General features: G+C 34.3%; 1 protein-coding gene across 1 annotated transcript; it reads left to right on the top strand.

Moving 5' to 3' along the window:
- Positions 1-251: 251 nt before the first annotated feature.
- On the top strand, positions 252-14,287 carry LOC123213855 (NPC intracellular cholesterol transporter 1). The gene is made up of 39 exons (XM_044633472.1): positions 252-409; positions 662-738; positions 1,065-1,164; positions 1,287-1,394; positions 1,582-1,698; positions 2,063-2,213; positions 2,545-2,792; positions 2,940-3,125; positions 3,371-3,426; positions 3,493-3,610; positions 4,558-4,641; positions 4,886-4,981; positions 5,135-5,236; positions 5,506-5,574; positions 5,949-6,044; positions 6,119-6,214; positions 6,724-6,837; positions 6,984-7,067; positions 7,570-7,698; positions 7,837-8,035; positions 8,131-8,274; positions 8,405-8,448; positions 8,665-8,748; positions 8,836-8,904; positions 9,010-9,086; positions 9,424-9,493; positions 9,846-9,995; positions 10,286-10,351; positions 10,502-10,646; positions 10,783-10,847; positions 10,943-11,008; positions 11,654-11,747; positions 12,193-12,229; positions 12,340-12,397; positions 12,484-12,594; positions 12,930-12,997; positions 13,521-13,587; positions 13,667-13,735; positions 13,990-14,287. The coding sequence occupies exons 1-39, from the start codon at positions 365-367 to the stop codon at positions 14,080-14,082; spliced, it is 3,852 nt and encodes a 1,283-aa protein (XP_044489407.1). The 5' UTR covers positions 252-364; the 3' UTR covers positions 14,083-14,287.

Genomic DNA, 14,287 nt, shown 5'->3' with positions numbered 1-14,287 from the left:
ACTATATTTTGCTAGTATTTTTTTTAAATTAATTGTACTCTAAATTAATGTAATATTCTAAAATGCGAAACGACGGTGACAGATGCCTGTGCATGATAGTGAAAGAGACTAAACGGTGCGTTTAGGTTCTTTTTCTTTTTCTTGTTCTTGTAGCTATTAAACTATTAGATTTACAATGACTCATTACAATAAATGCTACGTGTCGTATCCTCATAACTAATCATAATTACGCGATAAAATTAAAGCACTGACTCACTGAGTGGACTCATGTCGAGTCAGAAACCAACTTCATTGTCGTCAATATTTCTCTGCAACCACGCAAAGTCACCACATCTAATCTAAAACTAATTTTGCCACTACAACAATGGTCTCCTTTACGAGTTTCTTCACTTCTTTTTTTACTTTACTGGTAAACCTTCCTTTTTCTTTACTGAATTGTTGGGTTTGTTAAGTCAAAACATTGATTAGTTTTGGTAGCTTTATCGTATGCAGACTTAAATTTAGAACTTGAAAGATTTCAAATGTGTGTTTTCTTACATAGAAATGTGGACCCTTCACTCCCTTGATTGTTTTCACGTTTATATATAGGTCAATGGAAGTGAACGATGCATAACATAACGTGTTAGAATTATTGTTAACCTGGGTATCGTGATTTCTGTAGGTTGTTGTTTTAGCATCTTTAGTGAGGGGAGGGAAGACTGATTCATGGGTTCTCTTAGCAGAGGATGTCACTGTTGGGTAAGGCTTCTTCGCTTGTAAGTTGTTTAAACTGGTTAAAAGTCTTACTAATTAGCAATAAGTTTTTATATCTATGTGTAGATTCTGTTCACATGAATATTTGTTCTGAAGTTAAACTTATGGATGAGCTTTGTGTTTTTTACCTGCGTGAATTGAAGTAATACTCGTTATTCATCTCATCATAAGCTTCAGTGGAAGCACTGCAACAGTTGGGCTGAAGACCTGATGGAAATGATATCTGTTTTAGCTTCTGCACTTGCCTAAAAGTCTCAATTTGCTTCGTTATGATTTAATGAGCAATCACTTAATTTGGGCCTTCTGTTCAGGGAACGGCATTCGAAAGAATACTGTGCGATGTATGACATATGTGGAGAAAGCAGTGATGGGAGAGTTCTGAACTGTCCTTATGGTTCTCCTTCAGTGAAGGTGAATTCTTACTTGATCAAGTAACATTCTTTTTAAAAGTTCTCTCCTCATATGTTTTCCTACCATTTCTGACATCTATGGGATAATTTTGGTTTCACAAAATCATGGTATATGTTTTCCAGCCTAATGAGTTGCTTTCTGCAAAAATCCAAAGCTTGTGTCCATCAATAAGTGGGAATGTTTGTTGTACAGAGACTCAATTTGAAACACTGAGAGCACAGGTTCAACAAGTAAGAATGTGTTATATGATTCTGTTCATAATAGTTATTTGTGTGGTTGCTTGGCTGGGTGGTTCAAATGAGCTAATGTTTAGCTCAGACCAAGCATACATTTTTGGTTTACGTTATGTTCACCTGACCAATTGTTTAGTGCTGTTTTTTTGTAACTATGTACTTTAATATGTGCAATCTATTGCAGGCTATACCTTTCCTTGTTGGCTGTCCAGCATGCTTGAGGAACTTTTTAAACCTTTTCTGTGAACTTTCCTGCTCTCCAAATCAAAGCCTATTCATCAATGTGACTTCTGTTGCTGAGGTGAGGCATATTGATGATGCTATTCATAGATCATTCCATGATAATCTCTCTAGCCCTTAGGTTTAATCACTTGTAGGAGATAATTTCATCCGATGTCTGCTTATATTTCTTACCTTGGTAGTTTCTGTGTTAGTAATAGGGCCTAACAGTTTGGAAACCATACCCTTACTTCTTAATCATGAAATACTTTTTTATGAGCATTTCTTACTCCAAAATGAGAACTTTATCTAATGCAACAATCAGTAAGATCATTGTTGAACAGTCACTTCGTCTCCTTGATTTTAATCTTGCTGGTCTTTGTACAATATGAAGTCCACTTATATTTCACTATGGTTGCATTGTTTGTGAATATTTTTCTTTCCAGGTCAATGGCAATTTAACTGTGGATGGAATTGACTATTTTGTAACCAAGACTTTTGGAGAAGAGCTGTACAGTTCCTGCAAGGATGTAAAGTTTGGAACTATGAATACTCGGGCCATAGATTTCATTGGTGCTGGTGCTAAAAACTTTGAAGGTGATTCCACTATCTGTGCACAAATTTTCATTAGTCAACTTTATCTTTGCTGTTAAAGTTGTCATGTTTTCAGTTTCACATTTCCAATTTTCTTTATTCTTATATGCTCTCCTCTGTATATGAGTTGCACAATTCTTTCTTCTAAACCACTAAACTCACCTTAATCAATTTTTATCATGTTGTCACCTGTTTATATTTATGTCATACTAATACTAATCATTCTTTTGCTAACCCTGGAAATTTCTTTCTGTAGCATTTTTAGTCATTTTGGGCTAAGTCTTGTTTTTATCCATGCTTGTACTGAGTAATTGTGGACTATTGGTTTTGTCAGAATGGTTTGCTTTTATTGGTCAAAAAGCAGCACCTGGAATGCCTGGGTCACCATATGCCATAAATTTTAAGTTGAACACTCTGGAGTCAGCTGGGATGGAGCTCATGAATCTGTCTGTTTATTCATGTAGTGACAGTTCCCTTGGCTGTTCTTGTGGTGACTGTCCTTTGTCCCCCATTTGCTCTAGCTCTGAGCCTCCTACTCCGGAAAAGAAAGAATCTTGCACAATTCAAATGGGATCCCTTAAGGTTAGAGTTGATGTAATATTGTTAAATTATCTTTCTATTATTATCATGGTTTGCCCTATTTTGTGGATTATTTAGTTGTAAATCCATGTACAAAATTTGCCAATCGATGCTTATAATTTACCTGGTACTGTTGGCTGATGTTTGTAGGTTGAATGTTTCAACTTTCTGTTGGCAATTGCTTATGTTCTTTTGGTTTCTACATTTTTTGGATGGGGTTTGTTTTGGCGAACAAGAGAAAGGAAGATACCTGGATCTAGCACGGAACCATTATTGATGAATAAAGCAGAAACTGATACTAGTAACATGCAAGAGGCTGAGAACTTTACCTTAGAGGTAGATTTTTGCATTACAATTTTCCAACCTCTTATCTTTTCCCATCTTTTGATAAGATTGGCTCAGAGGTTTTTGAGTATGTGGTATACCACCACCAACAATAAATATTACTTATTGGTGTTGAACTTCTTTCTCTTTTCTAATCATTGTATGTTTTGGCTATTGGTTGGAGTGAGTCCTTTAATTTAATTTTTTTTAACCTTTTCGTTTAATGTCCTGTGATTTTGTTGCTATTGCATCTGCAGCTAACAAAGGAAGAACAGCTTTCTGTTGTTCAAGGATACATGTCAAGCTTTTACAGGTCAACTACTGCACTTTTACTTTTAGAATTGATTATATATTCTGAATAATGTTTTTATGTGTCCAGGACTTATGGACTATGGGTTGCTCGAAATCCCACTCTTGTACTGAGCATGTCATCGGCAGTTATTCTTGTGCTTTGCTTGGGTCTAATTCGTTTCAATGTGGAGACACGGCCAGAAAAGGTATCATATTGAACTTTTTGTACCTTTTTATCGCGTGAAAGAGTTTATCATGTGACTTACCATCTATTTGTTAAAATTAAAGGACATGATCATATGGGATATGCTTGAGTTAATTTTAGATTCTGCTTCCTGGGAGCTGATCATGCACCTTCTAATGCATATCATCAAGCTGGTCTTTTTTCCCCTCTTTGGTTGGCAACCTTCTAATAGTCTGTGCCAGATTTTTTTGGATTAAATGTTATGATTAAGTTCCACACAAGTAAAATTTTCTTTTGATGCCCCTTTTCCTCCTTATTTGATACTGTTATATGAGTTGCTCCCTTGCTGAAGATAGTATTTTGTTGGATTTGACTTGACATCATCCCTTGCTGAAGAACCTTTTATAGAATAATAGCAATTCAGTGGTCCACAAAATTTTAGATATCCTTCTGAGGAAGGAAGCACAGAAATTTCTGTTGTTTCATGTATTTTAAGTTCACCTTCTCTGTGACTTCAGCCCATTATTAAGTGCAAGACCTATTTTCACCAGATGTTTCAATGTGACCACCAAAGAAAGGTTCATTATCAGCACTATATCTCCTCTCTTGTATTTTTACAGCAAAGCTTGTCCTTTTTGAGCAGTCTTTGTTGTTTGTGATTCCCTCTTAATTCTTAAATTTCACTCTAGCTTGTGATATTCATGGATAGCGCAGACCTCTATTACTGTTTCTTGAAACTTTCACTACAAAAGCAAAAAAAGCTAATTGCAAATAAGGTTAGGTCCTAAAATCTTGAAAGTCTAGATAACTAAGTCCTTCACTATTTCATTTCAGTTTCAGTTTTTCTCTTTTTTTTTTTTTTTTTTTTCGCTGATGTAATTTTCTCTGTGTTCCAGCATCCAATTTCTATAGATAGGTTTCATTTTAAATTTAAATCATGGTCAGGACTTGATGGATGTAATTATGTAGTTGTGGGTAGGTCCTGGGAGTAAGGCAGCTGAAGAGAAACGGTTCTTCGACCAACACCTTGCCCCTTTTTACAGAATAGAACAGGTTCTTTTCAATGTTTCTCTTTCTTTATGTTTCATCTGTTTGATTTCTCACGATTTAGTTGCCTGTTGTATGTTTTATGCACAACATATGTAGTAAAGATGAAAGTTTATTGGGTTTTATTTATCTCTTTTTCTTCTTCTGAGTTTATTTATATATTGGATGGTGTACTGTAAGAACATTATTGCAAGGACTACTTCGGTGAGCTTATATATTTTCAAACTGTGTGTTTGTTTTGGTTCCTCAGCTTATTTTGACAACCTCACCTGGTTTCAAGCTTGATAAACCACCTAGTATTGTCACAGAGGATAACATCCAACTACTCTTTGAAGTACAAAAGAAGGTACTCTTTGTGACTTACTATTTTTCAAATGCTATTTTAATATGTGAACAAAACTGAGATATCCATAATTTAAATTGATTTATCTATTCTGTTACTTCTCTGGGTACATATGAAATAGATAATCAGCTAGCTTTTCTTTGCTCATGTTGACAGGTTGATAAAATTCGGGCAAATTATTCTGGTTCATTGATATCTATATCTGACATTTGCTTAAAGCCTCTAGGCGAGGATTGTGCCACTCAGAGTGTTCTACAGGTTGTCTAACGTTTTTGTGGTTTCAGCTGAGTCTATATTATTAGGTGTCAATTCATGTGCATGGTAGAGTAATGAAATGGAGTTTTTGGAAAGCTCTGCCATTTTGTGAGGCTGATTTATGCTTATTATTTTCCTTTTGCCTTTTAATACATCTGTAATCAAAATTATTTTCTTAGAGCTTCGCAGTTTGAGGCAAATAAATACAAATGATAATATGTGCTTTCCAAGTAATAACATCATTTGTTTCGCTTTCTTATCTGTTCTGACAGTATTTCAAAATGGACCCTGATAATTTTGACTATTATGGAGGAGTTGCACATGCTGAATACTGTTTTCAGGTACATTTTGGTGACTGTTTTCAGCATTTAGACACTTGCTTGTTTAATAACTCTTAAATCAAATATAACTTGATATAAATTTGTGTACTTAGATGATCCATAAGTCAATTATAATTGCAATAGAAAGCAGTGTGCTTGAGCTTGAGCATTGTTTTCCCAATGCTTTCTGGACCATTTTGTTGTGAACTAAAATTTGATTTAATTTCTATATATTTAAGTAATCATTGTTTAGAGTTCTGTTTAAATTGGAAGGTTGAAGAGTTAACTCGGATTTTCTAGTGGCATGTTTAAAGTTTGCTATTTGACATTGTTTATGTACTGGACTTTTCTATGCGTTATGTTTTTTTTAATTTCCCCCATCTTTCCACCTCCAGCATTATGCCTCAGCAGACACATGTTTGAGTGCATTTGAGGCCCCACTTGATCCAAGCACGGTGTTAGGAGGATTTTCTGGGAACAATTATTCAGAGGTAATATTATTATCTATTTCCAAATATCTGAGTATATTCTTATCCTTTGTTCTTTTTTTTTTTTAAAATTTCAGGCTTCTGCATTTATTGTTACATATCCAGTTAATAATGCAATAGATGATAATGGAAAGGCAGTGGCTTGGGAAAAAGCTTTCATCGAGTTAGCAAAGGTTTGAGCACTGCACAATTTTTTATTTTTTGGTGTTCCTTGGAATGATATCTGAATTTGTTCACATGTTGAATTTAATGTATCATTTGATAAATTTAGTGTCTGCAATCTGCATATTTGTTGCAGTAATGGGGTTTTTGTAATGCAATACTTTGTTATTGAACTTAAATGATATGATATGTTGTTGCATTTTTGTTTATTGATATTAGCGTGATCACTGTAATTTACCGGTTTACACTGATGCAACGGATGTTGATAAATAAGTAACATAGGCGAGGTGACTTCCAAAATGTGAAGGAGGTAATGCATTTGATGTCACATCTAATAATCTCTTAATGTAATTACGCAAACTCTCTAATAAAGAGGAGACCATTTTGAAGTCATATCTGATGTGACTAGAGCATTATTGAGTGTCTCTGATTTGGCGGTAATTTGCTTGCATTTCTTAGATAATATACTCCATTTAGATGGTTGGATGCACACTATATTTTAATGAATTAAAATTGACAGGAGGAGCTGTTGCCAATGGTGCAGTCTAGCAATCTTACTCTTTCATTCTCTTCGGAAAGTTCAATTGAGGAAGAATTGAAAAGAGAAAGTACAGCAGATGTTATCACAATATTGGTAAGTCACAATCAAAATCATGTTTATATTAGTCAATTTATTGTTTTGAATAATCTTTTATCATTTGATATCCTATTATCACATATCTATTGGTCATTCTTTTTAATTTCTCATCTTTTCTGCCATTTTCTTCTTCTCTATCTCAGGCAAGCTATCTTGTGATGTTTGCCTACATATCTGTGGCATTGGGAGATTCATCTCTCTTATCTACTTTCTATATCTCATCAAAGGTATGAATTCAGTTTGGCTTAAAGTTTTCATCCACTATATTTTGATATAGAACATTTTAGAATTGTGTAGGTGAAGTATTATAGATTTTCACCCATGCTCAAGTTTAAGATAAGGAAATTACGGAGTAGCCTTCTGTAATTACTATAGGAAGATTTTAAAAATGGTCTTGTAAAGAGTTGTGATCAAACTAATAGAAAATATAAGTTTTATCGTGATTAATTGTTACCCCTATGGAAGTAATCTTGGATTAGAAGGAAAAAATTCATTGACATCATTGTAATTTGTTTATTATTAAATGGTTGAAAAAAGCCTTTACTGAAGTTTTTATTCTTTTGTTGAAAATTTCTTGTATACAACATATCCACACTTATACAGACATGCTTGCGTATGAATACATGCATGTTTGTGTAAATTAACATTTTCTTTGATCTCTATCTATATGATGATGATTATAAGTGATGTTTACCATATGCAACTCACATTTGATCTAATGATATATAGGTTTTGCTTGGTCTTTCCGGAGTTATACTGGTCATGCTTTCAGTCCTTGGATCTGTTGGAGTTTTCAGTGCCATTGGAGTTAAATCTACATTAATAATAATGGAAGTTATTCCTTTCCTTGTCTTAGCTGTAAGTTTATTTCCAAATATTTTGAATGTCATTGTTCTCTTTATTTGGGTTTATATTTTACTTGCCTGTTAAATTCTTGTCATGCTGTGACCATCACTGATTATAATATTTTTCTCACTTCCTTCAATATATAATCAGGTTGGAGTGGATAACATGTGTATATTGGTTCATGCTGTTAAACGTCAGTCATTGGAGTTACCTTTAGAGGAACGAATAAGCAATGCACTTGTTGAAGTTGGGCCATCCATAACGTTAGCTAGCTTATCTGAATTTCTGGCATTTGCTGTCGGAAGTTTCATTCCTATGCCAGCATGCCGTGTCTTCTCCATGTTTGCAGGTCAGGTCCAAATATTCTCTTCTAATCTTGATAGATTAACTTTGAAACTCTATATGCTTAGCACTTGACTTCTGTTTGTACTTGTATTCCTGTAGCTTTGGCTGTTCTGTTGGACTTTCTTCTGCAAGTTACTGCCTTTGTTGCACTGATAGTTTTTGATTGTTTGAGAGTTGAAGATGGTAGGATTGACTGCTTTCCATGTATAAAAATTCACTCTACTTCTGGAGAATCTGATGAAGGTAATTGTCTTAGCATTCTCAACATCTTTGCTTTGTTTTCTTTATAGCTGGTAATGTTACATTACAGTGTTAAGAGTTCTCTTTTTTTAAATACAATCAGCTCTGATTGAATTATTTTGGTTGAGTGCAGGCATTAATCCCAGAGCACCTGGACTGCTGGCTCGATTTATGAAGGTAAGTATCTCTAAATCTCTAAATGAAAATTCCTTGATTAGTGCAGTGACTTTATTCTTCATATTAAATGCAGAAGGTGGTTTTAGTGAAAAGATTGAAATATATTCTACTGGTTTATGTTGAGAATGGCAATTTTGTTAGGGTTAAAACATGGGAATTCATCCCTTTTTTTTTTTTTTTTGTCTTCCTGTCAACATAATTATTGGTATATTGTAGGAAGTTCATGCTCCATTTCTTGAATTCTGGGGAGTGAAAATGATAGTCGTTGCCGTATTTCTTGCTTTCACTCTGACTGGCATAGTAAGTTCCTCATGATTACATAATTACTTATCTCTACTCATTTAATATTTGTAAGTTTATTGTTTTCATATATATAATTCTTAATAGGCACTATCTACAAGGCTTGAAGCTGGTTTGGAACAACAGATCGTGCTTCCTCGGGACTCTTACCTTCAGGTTCAGAGTACTCTTAGCCTATTTCTGTCATCTGATCTTTGATTATGTTTTATATTCACATTTTGCTGGATATCCTACTTACTGATAAAATTTTCTTTGCATCAGGGATATTTCAATGATGTCTCTGAATATCTGAGAGTTGGACCTCCCTTATATTTTGTTGTTAAGGATTTCAACTACAGGTATCAGTCTGGCTGTTATATCATACTCTGTCCCACTTTGATCCTATTGTAGGCCATCTTTTGTGAAAAGAATGATATATATTCAAAGTTCACATAAATTAGAACACAAGGCTATGAATGCTGATAATTTGAACCAGGGTTTATTCATATAAACTTGAAGGAAAAAAGTTTTTATACAGCCCCCAAGTAGTTGGGATTATGACTTGTTTGAGTGGTTTCTATGTCCTTCAGTAGTGTTCGTCTATTGTTGCTTTATTGTGAACCCAACCAAACACATTAATTTACATGAAGCTTTGTCTGGCTGTTTCTTCTGTTCTTAAATGGCTTTCAATCTCAGCTTGGAATCAAGACATACAAACCAGTTATGCTCCATCAGCCAGTGTGATTCAAACTCTCTTTTGAGTGAGGTAAAATTTTCACTTTAGATATCATGTCTTATACATCACTTTTTACTTCTGATACATGTTATATACTTATCAAGATTTCCGGATTCAGTATATACCCTTGTAAGCTATTTACTGGTGTTTAATTTCCAAAGATCACACTGTTTATACTGCTTGAAAGTTAACAAGTTTTTTGCCTGATTAGTATTCGGAGTCCTTTACCAAACCAGAATAGAGGTGACCAAACATATCAGAAAGTCATAGGCTGCAATTAAAATTTCATGATTATATTTTCTTCTGATGTTTAACTGTAAGTTTCATTCTTTTCTCTTCATGTCTGCATACTTATAACAGTAGGATTTCTTCCTTTTCTCAGATATCAAAAGCATCATTGATTCCAGAGTCAAGCTACATTGCTAAGCCAGCTGCTTCATGGCTTGATGACTTTCTTGTATGGACATCTCCAGAGGCTTTTGGCTGCTGTAGGAAATTTTTGAATGGCACTTATTGTCCACCTGATGATCAGGTTTGCATTCCTGTCAAATGTGCCATTCTGAAATTGATGACATTTGACATTATTATCCTATTCCACACCCCATATATCCATCTTCAGTGCATATTTGTGTCACTGACCTAGTTTGTCTAGTTTTGAGCATTATTATGTTCCTCATAAAGTCTTAATTTGTTTCTTATATTCATAGCATGATTTTCATAAACTTCTATATTCTAATTTTAAGCTCCATTCACCTTATTCAATTTGGTTTATAGCTGTTGGATGTACCATTAAATTACCATAACAATTAATTCTTTCTCTAGCCACCTTGCTGTTCACCTGATGAAGAACCTTGTGGCATAGGTGGAGTCTGCAAAGATTGTACAACGGTAAATCCTCTCCTCTTGTTAGTATGGCCGTACATCTTTCAATATTTAGAAGCATTATAAAAATACAATTTGCTTTATACTTGCTTAATCTACTTCTAAGTAGTATCAAGTCGAAGTTTTTAAAGGACTTCCTTATTGGTTTGATTTCAGTGCTTCCGCCACTCAGATTTGGTTAACAATCGCCCATCTACAGCACAATTTCAGGAGAAGCTTCCATGGTTTCTCAATGCACTTCCATCTGCTGATTGTGCAAAGGGTGGCCATGGGGCTTACACCAACAGTGTGGATCTAACTGGTTAGTAAACAAGAAGTATTTTCCTTTTGTATTTAGATAATCTTTCTCTGGTGCATATTTTGGTAATTATTTAGACCTAAAGCTCATCTAATCAGATGAATGGGTTTTTTCTCGCTTATTTCTAACATGTTGATAGGGTATGAGAGTGGTGTTATACGAGCATCAGAGTTTCGTACATATCACACACCACTTAACAAACAGGTATGGAAGCACCCTTATACTAAAATTGCATTTGTTTTATATTGCAAAGATGATGTTGAATTCTTCACTTTTGTTGGACTTTTATTTTTCTTCAGGGTGACTATGTCAGTTCAATACGAGCAGCAAGGGAGTTCAGCTCAAAAATTTCTGATTCTTTAAAGGTTTAAAATAAACTTTCTGGAGCAATTTTATACATTTTATCCTCCATTATCCCATGACTAAGTGTGCAGAATTTGTGGTGCAATTATGTAGTATGCTATTTTGGTCCTTCAAGAATGGCTGGTGGATGATGGTATTGATGCCTAGATTTCTTTTCATTTATACTCTGTGCATGTTGTCATGTTGGAGGTCTTATCTTTACAACATGGTTAATGGTTAAGTTGTGTAGCCACCTCTCATGCTTAGTTTCCCATGCATGTATAGCATAATGCTTGTAGCCAAGATGGTTATCTTCTGTGCTCTAACTTATGAATTCTCAAGCAAGGTGAGCACATCCTTTACCACAAGGTGGTTATATGAGTTCTTAGTAGTGGAGTCCAGCATGTTCTGCTGGTATTTTATCCCATGCTTAAAACAATGTTGAAGTACAGTATCCCTTGTTAGTGAGATGTAAAGTCATGCCAGTTTTCATAAATTCAAGTGAAAAGGCCTCTGACAGTGCATGGAGATAGTATATAATTATGATTCCCGTTTTAATACTTGTGGTGCTTTATCGGTTGTTTACATGTTTTTCCATAATTCTGTGGAAATGGTCTTCTGCAACATTATTGCTGTAATGCTGCACTGACATTGCTTTTCTGATGTAGATGGAGATCTTTCCATATTCTGTGTTCTATATCTTCTTTGAGCAGTATCTGGATATTTGGAGGCTTGCTTTGATCAACATTGCTATAGCACTTGGTCAGTATTGCAAATCATTATAGGGGACAATTCTAAATGTTCAAAGCTAGTTTTATTCTATATTAATAGATTTTTTAGATTTATCTTATATTAACACAATTTTCTAGATTACTGTGTCAACTATCCTTTTCAGTTCTCATTCTTGCATTGAATTCTGATACTGCAATATGGTCTTGTCTTTTGGTGCTTCGGATTGCCTGATTAATGAAGATGTGTTCATAATTTTCACATTTTGTCATGGAGGTTGTGTCTTCATGGAAGAATTTGCTACCCGGACTTCAAATGCTTTTCACATGATTTCCCTTTCGACATATTTTTATCCTGTATTTTGTTTTTGTTTTATTAATTTTGTATTATTGCTTTATATGTTCAAGTTGTATTTCCACATTTCAGCATTTTATTAATTCTGTTTTCGTCTAACATTTATCTCATCCATTATTAACAGGTTCTATATTTATAGTTTGTCTGATAATTACTTCGAGGTTCTAATTCCTTTTCTGGTCCTTATTTACATTTTTTTAAATCTAAGTTGTTTTCCTTTCAGCTTACATATTTTCACATTTTGCAATTGTTTGTTTCTTTTAACATGCAGTCTGTGGAGTTCAGCAATCATTTTACTTGTATTGGTGATGATTTTAGTGGATCTCTTGGTATATTTTCTGCTTTGACTGTTGGACATAATGTTCTGTATAAATTTCAATTTGTAGAAGACTTATTCACTTATTGGATGTTGCAGGGCATCATGGCAATTCTGGATATTCAATTGAATGCAGTCTCCGTTGTAAATATTATAATGTCAATAGGCATCGCTGTTGAATTTTGTGTGCATATAGTGCATGCCTTCTTGGTTAGTATCAGTGCTTACAGCAGTATTTGTTTAAGGCTCTTCTTCATTTACATGTTGAGGTTTTTCATGCAGAGAATAGAGATGATCTTGGTTGTATTATCCGTAGTCATGTAAATCTATGCAAATTGTTCGTAATTATCATTGTCCTTTTATTATATCATTTTTTGTTATATCTGTATTTGTTCTCACGTAATTCTGCCCCTAAACCTCTTTAAATTCCAATTTAACACATCTCCTTGCAAAACTTTTCAGGCTGCAATAATATAAATGCCATTGATTAGTAGAGATTTTATAATTTGTGCTGTGATATCACCATTCCCTGCTTCCCTATGCAGGTAAGCCATGGAAATAGGGATCAACGAATGAAAGAGGCTCTGAGTACAATGGGAGCTTCCGTGTTCAGGTTAACCTTATACGGAATTTCTGTGTTCAATTGTGCTGATGTTTGTAGCTAATGGCATAGTTTCATCATTTGGTCTATATTTGATAGGATAAACTGTATTTGGTATAAACTAACTGTAGATGATAATTTGTGAACTTCACTTGATTATCTTGTTTTTGTCTTTTTGGTAAAAACTTTATTTTTCTGTTTGCTAGCCTGTGTCCTTTTTAAGTCTGATGTCAATACTCCTGCGCTTTGTGAAATTTTTTCCTCAGTCTAATTTTACTAACACAAACCTTGCATGGGGGACAGCAGGGCTGTTAAGAAATGCAGTTTCTATTTTACATGAGCTATTCTTTCATCGTCTCTTTGTTTAATTCAATCATAGTAACTCTTCATACATTGGCCATGGCTGTGAGCGGAACTGGAATTGTGACCCTATAGAATGATCCATTAGCAAGTCCTTGCCTTTGTTGTGAATTTTTTTTTCAAACATTTTTTTCCCATTAAAAGTTGAATTTCTATTTTGCGTTGGACTTGGCAGTGGAATTACGCTCACAAAGCTTTTTGGAGTAATTGTGCTATGCTTCGCAAGATCAGAAATTTTTGTGGTTTGTGACCTTTCCCTCTCAGTTTCCATTTTTTTTTCCTATCATTGTCAACATAAAATTAGTTCTTATCATTTTACAGGTTTATTACTTCCAAATGTATCTTGCGTTGGTTCTCGTTGGTTTCTTGCATGGACTTGTGTTTTTACCGGTAAGTAAATCACACTCTGCCATGTTCATGATTTCTTTAATACTAAGATTACATCTGCGCCCTTCAGATTTCCCATTTTATTGCAATTCAAGTTCTTTAATGCTTGTCGATTGCTCATTTCCTTTGATCATGAATAACTGAACATAGACTCCCAGTTGCACGTCTCATCAAATTTATGCCTGAAACTAGACTAGAACATTGCCATACACCTTGGCTTTATAAATTGCATGATGTTTTGGTTTTTTGGGTTTCAGGTGGTACTGAGTTTGTTTGGTCCACCATCAAGGCATGTAGTTATTGAGAGATTGGAAGCTGATGAGCCCTCTGCATCTTCTAACTTGAGTTAATCTGTGTTCCATTTCAGTATCAATTCTTTTCTTGGGGGTGGTTTCTTTTTCTTCTCTTTGTTTCTAGTATTGTTAGTACAACTCAAATGTGTGAGATTTATCATGTAAATAATAAAGAGTCTACATATCACAACCTAAATATTGGGGAAAAGTAATTGTCATTTACATATCAATATTTAGATATTTTTAAGACTTTATTTTTAAA

This window comes from Mangifera indica, chromosome 4, assembly GCF_011075055.1.
Source record: "Mangifera indica cultivar Alphonso chromosome 4, CATAS_Mindica_2.1, whole genome shotgun sequence".
NCBI classification, from domain to species: Eukaryota; Viridiplantae; Streptophyta; class Magnoliopsida; order Sapindales; family Anacardiaceae; genus Mangifera; species Mangifera indica.
The sequence above is the reverse complement of the archived record's forward strand: the minus strand, read 5'-3'. Positions and strand labels throughout refer to the sequence as shown.